The sequence below is a fragment of the Phocoena phocoena genome, chromosome 6, assembly GCF_963924675.1.
Source record: "Phocoena phocoena chromosome 6, mPhoPho1.1, whole genome shotgun sequence".
NCBI classification, from domain to species: Eukaryota; Metazoa; Chordata; class Mammalia; order Artiodactyla; family Phocoenidae; genus Phocoena; species Phocoena phocoena.
Window position 1 is genome coordinate 47,428,668 of NC_089224.1, and position 22,316 is coordinate 47,450,983.

General features: G+C 36.9%; 1 protein-coding gene, 1 non-coding gene and 1 pseudogene across 2 annotated transcripts in view; all 3 read left to right on the plus strand.

The window, feature by feature from the left end:
* The window catches only part of HAUS6 (HAUS augmin like complex subunit 6), a 37,702-nt gene extending 15,650 nt beyond the window's left edge, over window positions 1-22,052 (plus strand). The window contains exons 8-16 of the mRNA XM_065879124.1: window positions 30-200; window positions 1,613-1,806; window positions 2,546-2,672; window positions 4,993-5,095; window positions 11,824-11,905; window positions 16,709-16,775; window positions 17,086-17,262; window positions 18,993-19,128; window positions 20,995-22,052. Of these exons, the coding sequence (XP_065735196.1) occupies window positions 30-200; window positions 1,613-1,806; window positions 2,546-2,672; window positions 4,993-5,095; window positions 11,824-11,905; window positions 16,709-16,775; window positions 17,086-17,262; window positions 18,993-19,128; window positions 20,995-22,052 (2,115 nt within the window). The remainder of the gene's footprint in view (window positions 1-29; window positions 201-1,612; window positions 1,807-2,545; window positions 2,673-4,992; window positions 5,096-11,823; window positions 11,906-16,708; window positions 16,776-17,085; window positions 17,263-18,992; window positions 19,129-20,994) is intronic.
* LOC136124463 (DNA (cytosine-5)-methyltransferase 1 pseudogene) lies at window positions 2,762-4,189 on the plus strand (annotated as a pseudogene).
* On the plus strand, window positions 16,493-16,626 carry LOC136125217 (small Cajal body-specific RNA 8). The gene has a single exon (XR_010655986.1). It is a non-coding gene; the product is annotated as a small Cajal body-specific RNA 8 (non-coding RNA).
* Window positions 22,053-22,316: the final 264 nt, after the last annotated feature.

Here is a 22,316-nt window from a genome sequence, read left to right on the forward strand (position 1 = left end):
TAATAATTTCTTTGTCTCTGTTTTTGAAGGTTCGGTCTTTGTGGGCTTCAGTGAATGAAACACTCATGGTTTTGGAAAAAGAGAGAGAAGTTGTTAGTTCAGTCCTTAGTGTTGTTAACCAGTATACTTTAGATGGAACTAATGTTGCTATCAATATTCCAAGGCTCTTACTTGACAAAATTGAGAAACAAATGTGTCAGGTAAGCATTTGATAATTAAGGGAGCTTTGAGAAAACTCCCTTCACAGAATCTTTTTATATATTGTATATAGTTTTTCTCACAGTGTTTTTCTACTGTTTTCAGAATTTACCTTTGTGAATATATCTGATAAGAGGGGTACTGTTAAAGGTGTTTATATTCACATCTATTGACCTTTATTCATTGTCCGTATGTTGTACGGTGCTACATCATATAGTGTAGAGAGTAGAAGGTACTTAGTAGGAAGATGATGTGATACTTAGTTTTTTATAAATTCTCAAAGAGAGCACCAGTGATCTCCTGAATGCTAAATTTCTTTTTAAAAACTCTTCTCTCGTTTTTCTTTCGTCTTGATGCTATTAAATGTTTTAAAGTGTTTTCTTCCTTTAGCTTTTGTGACCTCAGTGTCGTTGTCTTCCTGTGGTGTTTCAGACTGCTGTCTCCAGTTTTCCACTGGTTCCTTTTTCTCTTTTAAATGAACATGTTCCCCATGGTTCCTTTAATGGCACCTTTTCTTTCTCACATTATAAATCCATCTGTATTTTCTTACCCAGTTCCATGGCTTCATCAGCCTCCTATACAATAATATTACCAGATTGGTATTTCCAGTCTCTCCCCTTCAACTCAAACTACATCAAATTATTTCCACTTGCTTATGGGACATTTCCATCTGAATAGCCTACGTTTATTTTTCTTAGTAAACTTAAATTTTTTTGAGCATCTCCTATGTGCCAGGTATTATTATAGTGAAGGGGATTTAATAAAGATAAAATATTGTTGTGACCCTGAAGAGTGTTCACTTTAATAGGTAACGTGTCAGGCACTTCAAATTCAGAGTACATAAAAATCAGGATCTGTAAACTCAGATTCCTACAGGGGCTATATAGATGAAGTATGCTAATTATGTGTAACAATGGGGTAAAGTAGGAAATGATGAGATCTTTGGGGAACTAATTTTGTGTGAAATCTGTGATTTTAAAAAATATTAGCAACTAATTCAGATGATTTTAAAACATTGGAACTGTGCAGGCCAAATAAACATGTCTTAAGTTTGGAATCAACCTTTAGGGGTCCTTTAATTTGCAACTTTTGGTAAAACATGAATTCATGATCTTTCTCCAAACCTGATCTTTCTCCTCAGTCTTTATTTTGCTTTCCATTTATTTACATTTCTTTTATTCTAGTTTCAGCTTTTTTGCATGATATAAAAGTGTAGCATGGTGTGTTAATTCTTCCACAGTAGTTTCCTTTGGGCCAGAATTATTTACATAGTTTTATTTTTGGGTAGACAGCCGTTCTTTTTTTTCCACTCTTTTTTAAGGTAACCTTTTTATATAATAGTGAAAAATGTAAACATATTTTTGTAGCATTTTACTATGTTAACAATCTATAGTTCACTACTTTTTTTTTTCAGCTGCACATAGGAAATGTTTATGAGGCTGGAAAATTGAATCTCTTAACAGTTATTCAGTTATTAAATGAAGTCTTGAAAGTAATGAAATATGAACATTGTCAGGCTAACCAAGCAAGACTGACAATAGACCTTCACTTCCTTGAAAAAGAGACCAAAGTTCAGAGAGAAAGATTGTCAGATCTGAAGCATATGAGGTACACTAGAAAGATCTTCTGTTATTTCATTGGGGTAGGAGTAGGGTGGTTTTGATAATTTCTCAGCACAACTCTTGTTTAGTTAACAACTCAGTAGCTTTGGCAAACAGGTGTGAAAATTTTACTTGTACTCAAAAACCTTACGTCACCAACTTCTAGAGAGACACATGAAGTAGCAAGGAAAATTAATGTAGTTTTCTTTTGTCTGGAGTATATTATTTGCCCTGAGTGATAATTCTTTATCAAATAATTCTGACTTTTCTGTAGCTTTTCTTTTGTAGGGTCTACTGATAGAACTAGGTTTTAAAAAATTTGTTTATATTGAGCAGGGTGACCGGGAGGTATGGGTTCTCTTTAGAAATGGATAGAGAGTAGGAGTAGAATTTCAACTTGAGTTCGGAACCAGGAAAAAATTGTATGGGGTTGGCCAAAAAGTTCGTTTGGGTAACATCTTAGGGAAAAACCCAAACGAACTTTTTGGCCAACCCAATATTTTTAAAGATAAATAGAGTACAGATGTATGATTGCTATTTGGTGTTAAAAGGAAACAAGGTATTTTAGATCCTGAACTCTCAATGGGAGAGTTTATGCAATTTAGGTGTGCTGAATTGGTTGAACTTTCAGTTATACTTTCTGCCCTTTCTCTACGAGCTATAATATTCTTACTTCAACACTTTTTCTCAGTGGTTCTTTTTATATATTCATGTTTTGAATGAAGTTCTTTTTTATGCCGTTACAGGTATAAAATAAAAGACGATCTCTCAACTATAAAACATTCTATTGTTGAAAAACAAGAAGAATGGCATAAAAATTGGAAAGAATTTCTCGGCCTGTCTCCTTTCAGTCTAATAAAAGGTTGGACTCCAGTAAGTAATATTGACTTGACTTTTGGAGAGTAGTTTAATCTCTTGCAAACTCTTGATTTATCATGTTACAAATGACCTGGAAATGCTATATGTGTGTATGCTTTTCATCTTTGCATCTGAGCCTAAAGTTCAAATATTTTGGTTTCTGTGATTTTTCTAAATACATATTAGAATGTTCATTAAGCTGCTGTTGTGATATAGTTAATATTTTTAGATTCAGTGGATTGTATTAAAAAGAAAATGAGATCGGGGAGAAGCTGGCGCTGAGGCTCAAGTCGCCTGTGGGGGCTGAGCCTGCTGTCTACCTGTGGCCGCTGCCGGTCTACGACAAACCCCACGATGTTGCTCACGAAATCCTCAAGACCATCCGGCTCAAAGATTTGGAAAGAGATAGTTCAGTAGAAAAGGAATGCGTGAAGGAGAAGTGGAATCTCTTGCATGAATTTCTGCAGACAGAAATAAAGAATCAGTTATGTGACTTGGAAACCAAATTACATAAAGAAGAATTATCAGAGGAGGGCTGGCACAAGTCAAATCCCTTTTTTTTTTTTTGCAGTATGCGGGCCTCTCACTGTTGTGGCCTCTCCCGTTGCAGAGCACAGGCTCCGGACGTGCACGCTCAGCGGCTATGGCTCACGGGCCCAGCCGCTCTGCGGCATGTGGGATCTTCCCGGACCAGGGCACAAACCTGCGTTCCCTGTATTGGCAGGTGGACTCGCAACCACTGCGCCACCAGGGAAGCCCCAAATCCCTTTTAAATAAAGATTTGTCCTTGGAGAACAGAGCTCATGCTTTCAGTCGGGAAGTGAATGGATGTCTAGAAAACGGGAGCCAGACAAGTGGTGAGGACCGCAGAGTGGAAATAGCAGAGAAGAACAAGTCCCCCAGACCTGTTTCCAAACTGCATGCCCAGGAGAAGCAAGTCTGATGGAGAAACAAAATCTGAAGTCTCATGTAGCCCCAGGATTACAAGGCAAACTACCAGGCAGACCACTGTCACATCTCATTTCACAGGGGGCCCTGCCAAACGGAAGCCTGAGGAAGACCCTGAAAAAGCAAAATCAGATGATTCTGTCGATGAAGAAGAAAAAGACCAGGAGGAAAAGAGACGTAGAGTTACATCCAGAGAACAAGTTGCTGGACCGCTCCCTGCAGAAGAACCGGGAAGAGTACGACCAGGAACACACGTGGAAGAAGAAGAAAGAGATGATAAAGTAAAGCCTGGTCACCTCCAGGAAGAAAAGAGACTCAGAAGTCAAACCGAAGGACTAACACCTAAACAGAAATCTAAGGAGGAGCCAGACAGAGATGCGAGGCCCGGAGGAGCTCAGGCTGAAATGAATGAAGGAGAAGACAAAGATGAAAAGAGGCACAAAAGTGAACCCAAACATCTAGCTAGCAAACGGAGACCAGAAGTAAAAGAACCTGAAAGAGTAAAACCACAAGTTTCTGATGAGAAAGATGAGGATGAAAAGGTAACAAACGCACATGGTAAACACAGCAGTTCGACATGGTAAAGTTCCCCGTCAGAGCGACGGGACCTGGACCGTATCCTCTGGGGGTCTGTGCATGCCCGAAGATGCAGAACATGAAGAACACTCAGTCCCCTGTGCAATCTAACAGCTCTAGTCCACATGTCTCACCCCAAACCCAGGACACTAGACCTACTAGAGCAGGAAGCAAAAATATGGTAGGACTCCTCGGAATGGCTGAGCCTTTGACCAAAGACCAAGCCCCACAGTCCCTATGAACACGTTGAGAATTTAGTTTGTTGCAAAGCACTGCTCTGAGCTTCACAGCTATGGCGGGGGGTGGGGGTGGGGGGGAGTCTCCATGGGACACACCCCGGCTAGAAGTCGCGAGTGGCATTTAATAAGTGACTCAAACAAGGACAATGTGCAATCCCCTTTTAATACTTCTGGTCTCGGTGAAGAGCAAGTCTCACGTTGTTGCCGGTGCATCTCAAACCTTTCCGTGCAGTTGGTTCATCTTTCAACAGACAACAGGATTTAGGTCCAGAGTTTTTGGCCAGTAACAGTAAGGATTACAATTTAAAAAAAAAAAAAAAAAAAGAAATTGAGACATTCCTCTTTATTTTAGGTACTATTACATTTGAGGCATAGTTGGAGGGCAAAGTAGCCCTCTTGTTCCTAATATCATACTCCTTAGTTTAAAAATAGTTACAGGATAATTTGTATGTTTGCTAATTCTTTCTTCGTTAGGGGAAAAAAAATCATCCATTCCTAGGTTTACTTAGTATTGTTACTGTGGTACTGAGTAAAGTGTGTATATTTCAAAATAACAAATTCTGTGTTTTAAGGCTGTGGATCTTTTACCACCTATGTCTCCCCTTTCGTTTGATCCTGCCTCAGAAGAAGCATATGAGAAGAGTATTCTTTTGCAGTACCCTGCTTCACTTCCAGGTTGGTTATTTTTTCTCTTTTAAACTTCAATCTCATTAATATTTCTCACTATGATAACAGTTCTTTTATAAACTTTCATGTTTTTTTTCCCATTTACTGTGGTGAAATGCACAAAGCATTTCAGTCATATGAGCCTCAGTTAACATGAGGCTTTTTGTGTCTCCTTTCTTTCAGTTGCACAGCTGTTTACTTTGCACAGTGTTTTCAAGGTTTATCCAAGTTGTAGCATGTATCGATACTTCATTACTTTGTTTGAATACATTCTGTTGTATGATTGAATCGAATTTGTTGATCTGTTTGTCCTTTGATGGACATTTGGGTTATTTGGCTATTATGAGTAATGCTGCTATAAATGTTCACTTACAAGTTTTGTGTAGAAGCCCACAATTTTTTAACATGAAAGATTAGTACAGTAATTACCTGAATACTTAACTGTTGCTTGTTTCAGCAGTTGAGATTTTTGCTTTAAATGTGTATGTTTGTTTGCTAAACCATGTAAGTCTGAGACCTTAACACTTCACTCTGTTTCAGCATGCATTCCCATGAAAATAAGGACTTTTTCCTCTTTAATTACCACACTAATGTTATACCTAAAATTAATAATTATCTCAGTTTCCTCAAATATCATACCATTATCACACCTAAAAAATTAATTTCTCTACAATATCTAATATCAATTTCATACTCAGTTTCACCAATTGCCTAGTATTTGTGTACAAGAAATTTTTATTGGGTTCAGTAAATGTAAGGTAGATAGGTGGAGGGATAAATGAATAAAAAATGTATGAATTATGTAGCCAATCTGGAGCAGGTAATAAGTATAGGTTACAGTTGAGTTTAGGCAGGCCATCGGTCATGGCAGCAGTTAGCACAGGACTTAGGAAGAAAAAGGATGAACACAGCTAGGATAGGTGATTGGTTTGGGAGTCAGGTGTATGTGGGGAGGACACTAGTTGGGAAAGATCATAGACCAGAGAGCAAGGGTCAAGGATAGGCGCCAGCAGAAGAGTAGACACAAAAGACTGCATAGTCTGATGAATGAAAAAGATCTTCAGATACAGAACATTGCTTATGATGATAGAATTACTTTGATAGTTCTTGGCATATTTGGTTGCCATTGTGTTCTCACTTCAGCATGGAAAGGGCCTTTGTACTCTTGGCATACTTAGTTTAGGCCCTGTGAAACCATGAAATTGTCCTCAGGTCCATTTGGAGATTTCTATGTCGCCTTCACAGTGAGGGAATATTTGTGTCTGTTTATGAAGTTTAGTTAGAAGTCCACATTTTAAAAGTGTTTGATAGGATCTTTGGGGGTAACCCTTTCCTTCACACATTGCACAGTTTGTACTCTTGGGATTCCTTTTTTTTTTCCTCTAGAGCCTTGGTCTGGGCTGGGGAACCTCAACATTATTTTATACTTTTTGTAGTAAACCACTTTACTTTGCTTAAAGTACAACAGCTTTTTCCCTCCTATACCTTACGTATTACATCTTGCTGGAAGTAATTTTTCTTTTCAGTAGTTTTAAAAAATTATATTTCAGCATTATTAAGTACAGGAATATTATAAATATCTGTTCACTGAACACTCTTGTCAAATCTTTGCAGTATTTGCTTTAGATTTTTTAAAAAAGTACTAGTGTAGTTAACTCTTGAGTATCCACCCTTCCTTGAGTATTCTTTTTTTTTTAAATTGCAGTATAGTTGATTTACAATATTTTAGTTTCAGGTGTGTAGAGCATAGTGATTTTGGTTTTTTTTTTTTCAGGTTAATTCCATTATAGGCTATTACGTGATATTGGCTATAATTCCCTATGCTATACAGTAAATCCTGTTGCTTATCTATTTTATGTATTAAAGTAGTTTGTATCTGTTAATCTCATACTCCTTTGTCCCTTCCCCCACTTCCTTCTCCCCTTTGGTAACTGTAAATTTGCTTTCTGTGTCTCTGAGTCTGTTTCTGTTTCGTATATAAATTTATTTGTATTATTTTTTAGATTTCGCATATAAGTGATATCATATAGTGTTTGTTTTTCTCTGACTTATTTCACTAAGCATAATATTCTCTAGGTCCATCCATGTTGCTGCAAATGGCAATATTTCACTCTTGTATGGCTGAGAAATATCCATTGTGTGTGTATGTGTGTATATATATGCCACATCTTCTTAAGCCAATAATCTGTTGATGGCACTTGCGTTGCTTCCATGTCTTGACTATTGTAAATAGTGCTGCTATGGACATTGGAGTGCATGTGTTTTTTCAAATTAGAGTTTTCGTTTTTCCCGCCCATATACCCAGGAGTGGAATTGTTGGATCATATGGTAGTTATATTTTTAGATTTTTTTTTTATTTTTTTTTTTATTTTTTTTATTTTTTTTTTTTTTGCTGTACGCGGGCCTCTCACTGTTGTGGCCTCTCCCGTTGCGGAGCACAGGCTCCGGACGCGCAGGCCCAACGGCCATGGCTCACGGGCCCAGCCGCTCCGAGGCACGTGGGATCTTCCCAGACCGGGGCACGAACCCATGTCCCCTGCATCAGCAGGCGGACTCCCAACCACTGCGCCACCAGGGAAGCCCCTATTTTTAGATTTTTAAGGAACCTCCATACTGTTCTCCATAGTGGCTGCACCAATTTATATTCCCCCCAACAGTGCAGGAGGGTTCCCTTTTCTCCACATCCTCTCCAGCATTTATTATTTGTAGACTTTTTGATGAGGGCCGTTCTAACAAGTGTGAGGTTGATACCTCATTGTGGTTTTGATTTGCATTTCTCTAATAATTAGTGATGTTGAGCATCTTTTCATGTGCCTGTTGGCTATCTGTATGTCTTCTTTGGAGAAATGTCTATTTAGATCTTCTGCCCTTTTTTTGTTTTTGTTTTTGTGGTACATGGGCCTCTCACCGCCGTGGCCGCTCCCATTGTGGAGCACAGGCTCCGGACGCGCAGGCTCAGCGGCCATGGCCCACAGGCCTAGCCGCTCCACGGCATGTGGGATCTTCCCGGACAGGGGCACGAACCCGTGTGCCCTGCATTGGCAGGCAGACTCTCAACCACTGTGCCACCAGGGAAGCCCTGCCCCTTTTTTAAAAAAAAAATTTATTTATTTATTTGGTTGTACCGGGTCTTAGTCGCAGCAGGCAGGCTCCTTAGTTATGGCACGTGTGCTCCTTAGTTGCGGCTGGTGGGCTCCTTAGTTATGGTTTGCGGGCTCCTTAGTTGTGGCATGTGAACTTTTAGTTGTGGCATGCGTTGATTGGGTTTGTTTTTGTGATATTCATATGTATGAGCTGTTTGTATATTTTGGATATTAACCCCTTGGTCTTGACTGTTCATTCTGCATTTGCAGAGGTAACCACTATCCTAAATCTTAAGTTTATTCTGATGTATGTTTATAAAAATAATTTTACTTTGGATCTAACCATACGTATACTGTTCTGCTGTTCTTAAGTTTATAAATAAAACTTCTCTTATCCCCCAGCATGTGCTTTGTAAATGTTTGTTTTTGAACCAGGATCCAAGGAGGGTTCACTCACTGTATATGGTTGTTTTGTCCTCTTACTTTTATTCTAGGATAATGTCCTACCCCTTAAAAAAAGAATGACATTGATAGAAATTCTTTTTAACAATCATTGTGTGTGATTTACCAATATATTTACTGATTTTTTTGGTCAATATTACTTTTGTTCTATTCCTTCCTTTTGAGAGGTATATCTCGAAGTATATCTTTCACTTCTTTTAGTGACAGACCCTGAATAGTAAGATCTCTTAGTCTTCCTTTGAAAATATCTTTGTTTTTACTTATGAATGATAGTTTGGATTCAAGATCAACACTTATTTTTCCTTGGGACTTTAATAATATGATCTCATTGCTTTCTGCCTTTTGTTTTTGAAACATTTGCTGTCTCTCTGATTGTCGTTCATTTGTAGGCAATTTTTGATCTCTGGTTGCTTTTAAGACTTATTTATTTTTGTATTATGCAGGTTCATTGAGCTGTGTCTAAATGTAGATTTGTTTTTATTTAGCCTGTTTGGAACTTGTGTGTGCTTATTCAGTGTGAAGGCTCGTATCTTTCTTCAGTTCTGGAAACTTATTCACTAATATCTCTTGTAATATTACCCCCCTCTCTTATTCTTTTGGTCCTTTTCTTTTATCCCTCATATTATTGGGACTTCTGATTCTGTCCCCCATATCTCATAGATTCACATTCATATTTATAACCTCTTTGTAACTCTGGACCTGTATTCTGGGTATTTTCTTTGTATCTCGCTATGGTTCACTAATTATCTCTTTATTTATGTTTAATCTCCTTTTTGACCTGTCCATTTAGTATTTAGTTTTCATGAATGTATTTTTTATTTGCTTGTTTTTTCAAAACTACCCATTCTTTTTCATGGTGTCATCTTCTTTCATTATGGCCCCTGTTGTTTCATTTTTGTTGATCATTTTAAATATACTGATTTTTATCTTTATCAATTTTCCCAGTATCTCTTCATTTCAGGTACTTCTCCTGTATGCTCTGCCTGCTGATGTTCTATTGAAATATTAATATTAAAATATTTGAATGAAATCTCAACTTCAGTGGGTCCCCCACCTCTGGAGGAGTCATGTGGGCCCAGGATTGCAGAAGGGTCTCTACAGAGTGGCCAAGAGTCCCAGGGATTTCTTTTGAACTAGACCAGTTAATGTCTTTGGTTTGGGATTCCTAAAACAAGTAGCCAGTATAATTATGGATTTCACACTTCCTTTTGAGTAGGCTAGGTTTTAGATATCTTTCCTTCCTTCCTTCTATACTTTTTTTTCACCAAGGAGTCCAGGTAGACAGCAGGCTTTCCCTGTCCAGTTGGCAGAATTTTTATAATCCCTTTTCAGAGGCAGAGCAGTCTTTGCAGTGTCTTGTCTTATGGTGGTCTCTCAGATCCCAGCCTGAGAGGCCTGAGATGATGTTTCTTGTTACCATGTAGGCATTTAAATCTCCTGTGTTCAGCCCCTGGAGCCTGCCTCATTGAGCCCTTGTTTCTCAGTTTAAGTTTACCCTGCTTGTTGTGCTTTCCGTCTTTGGTTCTGTAATGTGATGATTTTTATTCTTCTGGGCTTTCCTTTTTTCTTACATTTTATTTAGTAGTTGTAGTGTCTTTACAGTAGGAGTCAGTGTCTGCTTTAGTTTCGTTTGCTTTGTAGTGTTGAGTTTAGTTTGTTTTAACCCCCTAAATGCACTATTATGACTTTGCCCTCCTTTGCTATCTTTGCATCTTAAGTTTAGTTTTCATCATTTCTTCCATGTGATTGTGTTCTAACTAGCTACTCTGCCTCCAATAGTCTATCTGTTCTGTATTCCAAATGGCTATCAGTGATCTTCCTGTAATGTAAATATGATCCTTTTCATCTCTTGGTGTAATACCCATCAGTGGCTTTTTATCACCTATCACCTTTGGAAAAGAGAAAAAGGCTCTAGATGCTTTTTCACTTAGCGGCTTTTACCTTACAGACTTTCTTTCATACCAGAACAAATGTGCATGAACTCTGCCTACCACCACCAGATGGTGTTTAAAGTTATGCATCATCATTTTTATTTCTAAAAAATCTTTAAATTTAAAACATTTAAAAATTAAAGTATAGTTGATTTACAATGTTTCAGGTGTACAGCAAAGTGATTCAGTGATCTGAAATGGAACATATATATATATGTATACACACACATACACATATATATTCTTTTTCAATTCTTTAACATCATAGGTTATAACAAGATGTTGAATATATCATTATCATTTTAGTTAATGGTTGTCTACTAAGCTTGTGGTATAGTTGTATTTGTGCTTACTTTTGGAATGTTTTATAAATAACAGTAACTCCATCATAATTAGTAGGTTCAAAAGCATAGGGTATTGAAAATGTTATGAGGTGGCATTATGATGAATTAAAAGGAAAACTACATGGTATACACATTGGCTTCTTATACAGTAACACTTTGGACACATGTATAAATAGTGTTTCAGAAGCTAACATGTTGAAAGAAGAGGAGCTCCTGGAATATCAAATCCTTTGAAATATAGCCATGGCTTTTGTCATCAATTTCATTGCCTATCATGCTTCTACTAGATATGCCTTATGCTGTGGCACACGAAACATGCAACTTATTCTCTTAGTATTTTCATGGCTTCTTCATGTTCCCCACTCTGGGCCGGGTGCCTTTCTGCCTCCTTGCATTCTGTGCATACTTGTGTCATAATACTGTAGCAATATACCATAATTCTGTACTGATTCCTTGAAGACAGGTCTCCATTTTTAATTTCTTTTTCCTATTGTTAGTGCAGTAATGACACATAATTATTAAATGATATGTTGAAGAATAAATACATAGGTTGACTGATGTCATAGATGCTGGGCTAAAATATGCTAAGTAGTATAACTTTTTGGCTGGTTTATGTGGTAATTGCATTATCTGTGTACTTAAACATGAAGCATGGCTATATAATACTTGAGAATTATGGATTGTCCCTTTTTGGGAAACTTTGTGTGAGCTATCTTTCTAGAAAAGCCTATTGTACATATTCTCCATCACTGTCATGCATACTACTTTATACTTAATAATTGAATAATTGTCCTTTAACATTTATTTTATTTTTCTGTTTTCTTCTGTTTATAAGTTGTTGTAGAACTTCAAGAGATCTCTGAATATTAGAATGTACAAACATAATTAAAGAGTAATTAATTTTTCTATTCCTTTAGATACATGTAAGCAACATACCCAGGAAAATGATTGCAGAAGGGCAAGTGATATACTGGAAACTAAATGTGATCTAGCCAACAGGTAAAAGAAATTTGATTTTCATATTGATTTTTTTTCTCTTAATTAATTTTAGTCCCATCTTCAGCCAGCTTTCAAGCTTCTCCACTGTGAGATAGCTCATGACTTTCTTCTCTTAACCAGACAGTGTTTTTCTACTGCGGATCCACGTTTTCAGAAAAGATTCAACATTTCTGATGCAAGGTCATTTTTTTCCTCTATTCTTATCTAAATGTTGGGACTCATGGGGATTATGTAATTTTTGAAGAAAAAGACATATGTGAAAATTATCTAATGCAAGTTTGGGAATTTTTGCCTTTTTGTGTCTGTGAACGTCTTTGAAATCACTTGTGGCTGTTGACTAAATCCAAGAGTTTAGGGACTTCTGAGATGATCTAGTTGGTAGTCTAGTTGGTCGTTTTCAGTCTGTGTTCTGCAGCACCCTCTGGTGCTGTGGATGAATCAAATTTAACCTGTGACTGTTCCAGCGTTTCCCACTTCAACCTAAGCAGCCTTCTGTTTTATCTGTACTATATATTGAGGCTTTATATGCCATTTGATAAAAAGAGTTCTGTACTTAAAAAAAATTTCTTTGGGAAGACTTCTGATTCAATCTAATCCCAAAATTTAGCATGTGAAAAAACTGAACCTAGCTAGTTTGTTGTAACTAGGAGTATTCTTACTTTATTTATTGTCTTTTTTCCTCTGTTATCCTGTTTATCTCTTAAATAAACTGATGCCAGATTATAAAAGCAGAAATCTCTAAACTAAATGTGAATGTGTTTGTCCTTTATTGAAACTAAACATTATTAAGTAGCAGTCAAACACAGATATGCTAAATAGATTCCTTTATTATTTTGCTTTTTCTGATTAACCTTTGATTTAAATAGTCGATTTTCAGTTCAACTTCCCCATGTTAATGAGGCACAGATATGGAAACAAAATATTTAGGATAATTCTAAAAGAAAATTTTAAATTTTAAATGACTTGAGGCCCCCTTTATTCTGTATACTCTTAATAAGTTATTAAGTTGAAATATCATAACTATTGTCAAAGCTTACATGTGAAATTATGCTATTGGCAGTTTCCTCTGCAAATTTTCTGGTTCATAGGAGGTCAGGACTACTTGTGGGAGAATTTTATTTTTGTTCTTAGATCTGGGTGTGATGTTGATTTTCTGAGTACCTAAAGAAATAGAATGAAATCTGCAGTGAAGACCTTGTAAAGTGAAGAAATTATAAAGTTATTGGGCTTGCTAATTTTACCCCCTTATCACAATTGTTCTTAAAGCATGCCTCTTAGAGGGAAATAGTTGGTCCTTCCCGATCTCAGTTATGTTTTTGGTCTGTCTTTCCTTGAGAGAACAGATTAAATATTTGATTTAAGGTCTCTTGTTGGACTAAAGATTGATGGAGTTAGTAGATTAATTCACAAATCTGATTTTATTTATGAACTCCATTCAACCTCAAGATTCTTTCTTGAAGTAGAATTTTGTACTAAGATGTACTATCAGAATTCTACAGGAGCCAGATGCTCAGCCCCTAAGAATTTAATTCAAATAGAATTCTCTTAATATAGGAAAAAGTTGAATTAAATAATTTTTTGTTTGTTTTTGTTTGTTTGTTTTTGCGGTACGCGGCCTCTCACTGCTGTGGCCTCTCCTGTTGCGGGGCACAGGCTCCGGACGCGCAGGCTCAGCGGCCATGGCTCATGGGCCCAGCTGCTCCGCGGCATGTGGGATCTTCCTGGACCGGGGCACGAACCCGTGTCCCCTGCACTGGCAGGCAGACTCTCAACCACTGCACCACCAGGGAAGCCCCTGTATTAAATACTTTTGACTTCCACATTTATCCTTTTCTAAGCTCTTGGATCTTTTAACTGTCTTTTCACTCTTTATTTTACTTATAGGTTGGGATATTGAAAGGAGGTAGAGGAAGGCTTTTGGTAATGAGGGATAAACGCTTAATGGGAAATGAAAGATTATTACTGCCTAATAGGAGAACAGAAGAGAGGTAAAGAGTTGAGTTACTGGGATATGGAAGTAAACATGTTGCTCAGAATTCTTTACTGTAAAAGGTATTTTGTAATAAAATGTTTCATGTGTAACGTGGATAGACTGCACTTAAAGAAATACCCTGTTTTTGGCATGTAGTTCGGCTATTATACTAAATATTTTATTTGTAGTGGCATCTTACATCAGTATCAGTGTAGTTAATTGGGAAATTCATATGTGGATATGGTTAATATAATTATGCAGTTAAAAAGCATGAGATGAATGTAGTTTTTAGAGTAAGTGTGTTGTTTGCCCTTTCACGTGTGGTTTTCATTCACAAGTACTAAAATATAAGTAGTCTTCTCCATAGATCTCCTGGCTTGGTTTTGATCAGAGTGAGCTCATGGAGGCTGCACCATACTTACAATCAGAATTCAGTGATTGATGATGCCTTTGCTGTACACTGTGGGTACTACCTTTGCAGTGGTTTCTGGAAAGGAGGGTTCCATGATATTTCTAGTGGTGGTGATGCGGTTATTCTAGACCTTTAACCTCTATGGTTTCTCCTTTACTACATTTCAGAGATAGGGCAGTATGATCTTGCATGCATTCCAAACAAACATCCTTAGTCTTAGAAATTGAATTCTAATCTCATTTTGTTATTTCCTTTCTCTTTTTATTATTTCTCTGTTAATTGTAGACATATTATAACAACAACAACAAATGAAAATAAAAAATAATTAGCTAAAATTTCCAATTTCCAATAAATCACTTGTCAGATTCTTTCCCAAGTTCTTTTTTAGACTTTATTTCCAATTCCAAAGTCTTGTATTCTAAAATACAAAATTTTCTCAACATTAACATAGCATAAATGCAGTTTTTTTAAAGTGTGTGTATATTTACTCAACATTATATTACCACTTAAAATAGCTTTTTAACATTTCATTTATTTTTAGACTTTAGGTTTTCCTCAAAATTTTTGCTGCTATAAAAAGCATGTCTTTTTTCTTTTGGTAGTGCTTTTAGGGTTAATTTCCACAGTGGGATCAATACCCTTTTTATGTGGATTTCATGGGCCTCAGTTTTGGCCTGGCAAGTGGGTAGAGAGTAAGGACTGAGCCAGGGCTGCTTTGAAGTTGACTTGAATTGAGATATTAACAAGGCTAATAGCATGTTGCCAATTCAGAAACGAGACAGAGGAGGTATAGAATGTGGTTCCAGTTTTCTCTATTATGAGACTCTGCAAGAATGATTCAGATAGAAAAATTTGGTGGCATCTATGGAACCTCATCTTCAAGTGACATTTATTCATTGATCCATCGTGTGGCACTACCAAGCACCAGGCACTGTGTTAGGACTTGGGAATAGCCTTTGGTAAGACATAGTCATCATCCTCAAGGAGCTCACCAGTCTTTTGGTGGCATCTTAATGGCATTGGTCCATAGCTTGCTGGCCCTGCTTCAGAGGGCTTTCTGATCATTTTAACGTCAATTTTGGGGAAGAATGTGGATAAAATCGCACTCGATAGTAATCACTAATCTTTTGCCTTAGATATCTAGATTATATCCTGTCGAGGCGAAGCTGAAACTTGAGCGATTTCAGTGATTTTGAATTATGTTTGGAAGGTAGATTTCAAGAAGGGCATATTTGAAAAAGTTTGAAAGGCATATTTGCTATTATATAAAATATTTGCAAAGTTGTTAATTTTGTACTTTTCTGTCTGAACGGAAAGAAAAACACTGGCATGCTTGATGTTGAAGGTGGTTTCTGTGGTAATCCTGCCTCCATTTTACCTAGAGTAGAAAAGCTTTTGGTCAGTGAGCAGACCCAATCCATGATTGAATTTGAAGGCACTTTCAAGATGAAGATAAAGTTATCATTACTTTGAAGGCTTAAAAAATTTAATAACTTACTTTGTAATTATAGTGAAAAGATGCATAAGGTTTTCACGTTTACCAAAAGGGGCAAGAGAATCTAAGAGATTAAGGAACACTATGTGTGGAATGCTGCAAATTCAAATTGAATAACCTCATGACTTTACTGTAAGTGTAATGTATTTGCTATAGAAAATTCAGCATAAGAGAAATTGATTTGGGACCTGAAATATCAAAAGAATCTTAGTCTCTGCTACAGTGCTTCTGTGGTCTGAAGCCTGAGGACATTGTAATAATGTGATTCTAGTTAATTGAATTTTTTTCTTTAATTTATTTATTTTTGGCTGCATTGGGTCTTCGTTGCTGCACATGGGCTTTCTCCAGTTGGGGCGAGCGGGGGCTACTCTCTGTTGCGGTGCGCGGGCTTATTGCGGCAGCTTCTCTTGCTGCAGAGCATGGGCTCTAGGTGCAGGGGCTTCAGTAGTTGTGGCACTCAGGCTCAGTAGTTGTGGCACACGGGCTTGGTTGCTCTGCGGCATGTGGGATCTTCCCGAACCAGGGATCAAACCCGTGTCCCCTGCATTGGCAGATGGATTCTTAACCACTGCACCACCAGGGAAGTCCCTAATTGAATTTGTTTTTACCTTGTACTCAAGTTTTTGAGTGTTCATCAAGTCATCCAACCCTTGTAAAAAATGCTGTTGACTTAAAATACATACTGGGTAAGGAAAATGTTCATTAGTTTGGGAGGCTGATACACAAATTGGGCTGAAGTACTGCTCTATTTGTCACTATACTTCCCTAGAATAATAAACTGCCTTTTGATGACCGGGACGAATTGAGTGAAATCGTAACGGACAGATACGGGGCAGACAGTTTCCTTAGAATATTCAAATACATCAAGTGAATGGAATTCTTTCTTACTCATAACTTGGATTTATTAATTTTTTTTCCTTTTAGCCCTGCTTCTTTCCTGTTGCAGCCCATTTCACCATCAGATAGAAACAGTGTTACACTACTTGAAAAGGTACATTTTAAAACAATTTAAAATTAATTCTGACCATACTCACATATGATAAAATATTCTTTACTTTTGTTGATATCCCAATTAAATTTCTATTTTCACATTTCCTAGTATGTGCACATTATCTACCATTCCTGTTTACACATTAGTTATTACTTCTAAATGGGAATACTGGAATTTTTAAACTGTGCCAGTGAACATCTAATTTTACAATAATGTTAACCTTTTATAGATTAACATTAATGAAGATCAGGTACAATGAAGATCAGGTACAATTATTAACGTTTTAACATTACATGTCTATCTTATTCAGGACACGAAGTTGACGACTCCTAGAGAGAAAAATGAAACAGTTTCTAAGAAAACACCAGAATTTGAAGCAGAAGACTCTTCATCATCAAATATTGCAAAGAGTAGTGCATTTGGAGGGTCTCTGCCAGCTAAAAAAAATGATCCATTCCAAAAAGAGCAAGATCATCTGGTAGAAGAGGTTAGAAAGAGATTGTAATAAGTATACTGAAATGTCATTTTCTAAATGGTGTTGGGGTTATAAGTGAAGTACAGTTAATTATTGATTAGGTGTAATTTGGGAAGGAGGTCACAGACAATAAAAATCATGGTTAAAGCAGAATTGGTCCTCCCCAAAAGTAGAAACAGGTATAAAATAAACTTATTTAGTTAAGATTATATCCGTGGTTTAGAACCCATGTCCCATTCTATAACTATCCAAAAGTATAAAAGTAATACATGTGTAATATTTTTGGAATTAACCATTACATAAATTGTTGGATAAATACACCCAATGATTATACTTATTAAAATACTCTGCGAATGTTATCTGTTGCTTAGCTGAGCTTCCTCTTTTTTTGAATTTTAGAACAAAGACTATACAATATATTATCACCAAGTGAAGGTTTTGTCCTTCTGCTTTTTAAATATTTCAAAAGTGAATAAATATATGATTGTTTATGATCTTGGTTTTCTTAACCAGCTCTGTTCCTTAATAATTTTCTACTTTTCACTGGCAAATGACCACATAATATGACTATTGCTGAGTATTACAGAACTCGGTTTATACAAGTGAAATGGTCAGGCCATTCTTTAATGTTATTTTTATTACATATTTCCCATTGTTTGAATTTGGATAAACAGGCAGAAAATAAATCAGCTGTTTTACATTCCTGAGAGACTGAAAGAAAAGTTTGGTTTAGTGCATATTGATTCAGGTATTGGAGTTCCCTCCTTTATCTTGATCGTGAAAAAAGTTAATAAATATTGTCCAAATAAGAGGGCTGGCTGTCAGTTATTTTTAAATCTCTAAAGTTCTGTTGTTTCTCTGTATTAGTTGATTGACTCTATACTAAAGAAAACATGATTAGTCATTCTTTTTTTCTTTCCTGATATGGGAGGAAAGGCACATTTTCTGGTTAAAAGAATTTACAGTAGCAGTGGAATGAGATAGGATGGAAGAGGAGAGCCCTAAAATCTCATAAAACTCTGAAAGTAAAGTGAAATCAATTCTCTTTAATAGTGTTTATGACAAGGAATATTTAGTGTTAGAATTCTAAGAAGCCCTCTATTTTCATGGAGGAGGAGTCAGTTTGATTATGGTTGTAGGCAGTTTCTTTTTTCAGGATTTCAGGGTGCAGAGATTTTAATTTGCTTGTTTTTTGCTTTCCGGTTTTATTAAAATGTTAATACAGAGTGCTATTTTCATATTGTACACTTTCTTTTCTCTGTTTTAGAAATGTATCCCTATGTTTTCACTAATTTATGTCTGATGATGAGGTTTCTGGCAAAGAAGTTTGTTGTCAGAATGTACTCTGTTTATTAGTAGAGGTGTTACTGTGCGGTGGATTATAATTAAGAAGAACCTGCATGCTTTAGAACCAGTCATTTTAGCAGATATGGAATTGTGAAGCTCAGAAGTGTGGCAGATAGTAATTCAGATCACTGCAGTCAGAACTATATCTAAATCTTTTCAAGTGTAAAGATTTCTTATCTTTTCTCTCCTGTGTAACAGGATATCCATTTAAGATGAGGAAACGGGTTTGGGGTTTGATTTCACCTTAATAGGATCGTGCCTGGAGAGTCTATATGGAGTGTCTGGGAGCTACATTGTTGAGTTTATTTTTGTGCTTATTGTTCTTATCAGGGCCTTTGTTGCATTCTACCAGTGGGCTTGGTAATTTTTGCTTTACTTTTTCTTTTCTGTTTTAGGTTGCACGGGCAGTTTTATCTGATTCACCACAGCCTTCTAAAGGAAAAGAAGTAATATTAGAGGAACTAATTGACTCTCTAGCTTCCAACCCATTCTTAACAAGGAATCAAATTCCCCGAACTCCAGAAAACTTGAGTAAGTTAATAATGTTTTTTGTCACTATTTTCTTTCTTAGACATTACTACTATTAGAACCATGGTCTGGCAAATCTTTTGGAAACTCACTTTAAAACTTTTTTTGTATCTTTCAATTTAGTGGCATTGGCTCTATTTGTTTTCATGTGGGGGACTTTTATTGAAATATCAACTATGGGCACTGTCACTTATATGGCAGTCCTTCAGCAGTATTATTTTGCCCTGGAACTGTACAGTTTTGTTTTTTTTGTTTTACTTGGAAAATATTTTAGTTGATCACTTCAGAAATATCCTCTGCCTCCACATCTGATCTGTGATCAACATTTATAGAGTATGGAGGCTGTATTCTTCCAGTCAACAACCAGCAGCATCAGCCAAAAACTCTGTACAGAGATCTTACCTACCTCTCCCAAGCTAATCAGACTCCCCAGTACTTTCTTCTTACAACCTGTATTGTGTGGGCAAAGTTCGGAGATTCTTGTCCTCATGTAGGCACATCATGCTGGGTGAGTGATTAAATATAATTTCCATTTTGCTACTAGAAATGACATATCCAAAGTTAAATGGATTCAGTTCAGGTTGAACCTAGCCACTGTATAGATTGGTGGTTGGCAAACTACATCTTACAAACCAAATCTGGCCCACCCTATGTGTTTTTGTACATAAAGTTGCATTGAACACAACCTTGTTCATTTGTCAGCATATCGTTTATGGCTACTTTCACATTACAGTGGCTGAGTAGTTACCACAGATAAGATGGCCTGCAAAACCTGAAGTATTACTATCTGGCCCTTTATAGAAAAAGTGTGTGTGTGTGTGTGTGTGTGTGTGTGTGTGTGTATGCTGTATATATATAAGTATATAAATAAATATATATATATGCATGCCAAAACCTGGCCTAGATGGGCAAGAAAATATCTTTTCTTCCATTTATTTGTTTATTTATTTATAAATAACATCTTTATTGGAGTATAATTGCTTTACAGTGGTGTGTTAGTTTCTGCTATATAACAAAGTGAATCAGCTATACATATACATATATCCCCATATTTCCTCCCTCTTGTGTCTCCCTCCCACCCTCCCTATCCCACCCCTCTAGGTGGTCACAAAGCACCGAGCTGATCTCCCTGTGCTATGCGGCTGCTTCCCACTAGCTATCTGTTTTACATTTGATAGTATATATAAGTCCATGCCACTCTCTCATTTCGTCCCAGCTTACTCTTCCCCCTCCCTGTGTCCTCAAGTCCATTCTCTACGTCTGCATCTTTATTCCTGTCCTGCCCCTAGGTTCTTAAGAACCTTTTTTTTTTTTTAAGATTCCATATATGTGTGTTAGCATACGGTATTTGATTTTCTCTTTCTGACTTACTTCACTGTTTATGACAGACTCTAGGTCCATCCACCTCACTACAGATAACTCAATTTCATTTCTTTTTATGGCTGAGTAATATTCCATTGTATATATGTGCCACATCTTCTTTATCCATTCATCTGTCGATGGACACTTAGGTTTCTTCCATGTCCTGGCTATTGTAAACAGAGCTGCAATGAACATTGTGGTACATGACTCTTTGAATTATGGTTAAGAAAATATCTCTTTAATACATGTGATTTGTATGTGCTGTGTGAAAGTATATGCACATTTCAGGAACCCCTTTCATTTTTTGTGTGTGGTCAGTTGGAGATGGAATTCTTTGATGTTGTTGGGCTTTGGTGTATTGTGGAGGCTTGTCATCCAACTGGCATATTTATGTACATGTACTGAGTCAGCAGTTTTATCTTAAGCACTAGAAATGAAATGTTTAATTGCATGTTCTATTTGGGAATTTATTAATAACTTGTGTTATTTCCCCCTTCATTTAATCAGTAAGTGAAATTAGGAGCTCTTGGAGAAAAGCTGTTAAAATAGAAGATAACAGAAGTGCAGAACCAATTCAAATGGATACTGAACATAGAGAAGTATTGCCAGAATCCTTACCTGTGGTGCATAATCAAAAAGAGCTTAATGTGGACAGTTTTTTCTCAGCAACCACTGTGTCCGATTCTAGCCATTCTCATTTGCCTGAAGAGAAAGTTGTTTCAGATTGCCTCAAGTGTGTGCTTCAGAAACCTGTGGTAACCAGTTGCATAGGTGAACCAACAACACAGAATGTGTCAGATTTGTTAAATAAGGACATAATTTGTAAGCAAGATTTGGAATGTACAGCTTTACAGAACAAGTTTTTAGAAACTAGCCAAATAGAGACATTCTCCCCTGCTGTAGGCAATAGGAGAGATGTGATAGGTAGCAGTGAAGAAGAGTATATTAAAATATCAGACCACTCGAAAGCTTCTTACAAAGATCTTTCCATGCATAAAAGTATGTTATGGAACTCTTTCCAGATATCAAGTGGAATTAGTTCCAGTTTTAAAGATAGTGATTTTGGCATATTACATGAAACTCTTCCAGAAGAAGTTGGTCACTTAAGTCTTAATAGCTCCAGTAGTACAGAGGCCAATTTTAAACTGGAACCAAATAGTCCTATGCACAGTGGCATTTTCCCAGAAGGTGCTGTGGGAGGAAGACAGAATACTCCAGAATCAGACTTTAATTTACAGGCTACTTGGAGTGGATATGAGGCTCTGAAGAAATCTGTGCCCAAGCAAAGGGAAGAAATTTGCCTCTCTAATCCTGAAACACTTGAAAGACACAAACCAGAATTGAGCCTTACTTCCCAATACATGCAAACTGATGATACGCTTAACTTTTGGGGCACTCATGATATGCACATTGACTGTACAAAACCATCTTCACGCATGTCCCTTGGTGAAAGAAAACGGTCTCTTTCACCACTAATTAAGTTTTCTCCAGTGGAACAAAGATTGAGGACCACAATACCATGTAGTCTTGGAGAACGTCTACCTAATTTAACAGGTAAGATTTAACTAGATAATGTGCATATTAACCTGCTGAAGTTTTCTCTCACCTTCTCCTAAAAATAGCATGCAGTGAATGTTACATGATCTTTATTGTTAATATGACAAAATATGCTCCTTATTCCTTCAGCTAGGATGAGAAGAGTAAACCCATCATTTTGATGGGTACTCTCAGAATGTCTAGTGATTTTTTTTTTTTTTTGCGGTACGCGGGCCTCTCACTGTTGTGGCCTCTCCCGTTGCGGAGCACAGGCTCCGGGCGCGCAGGCTCAG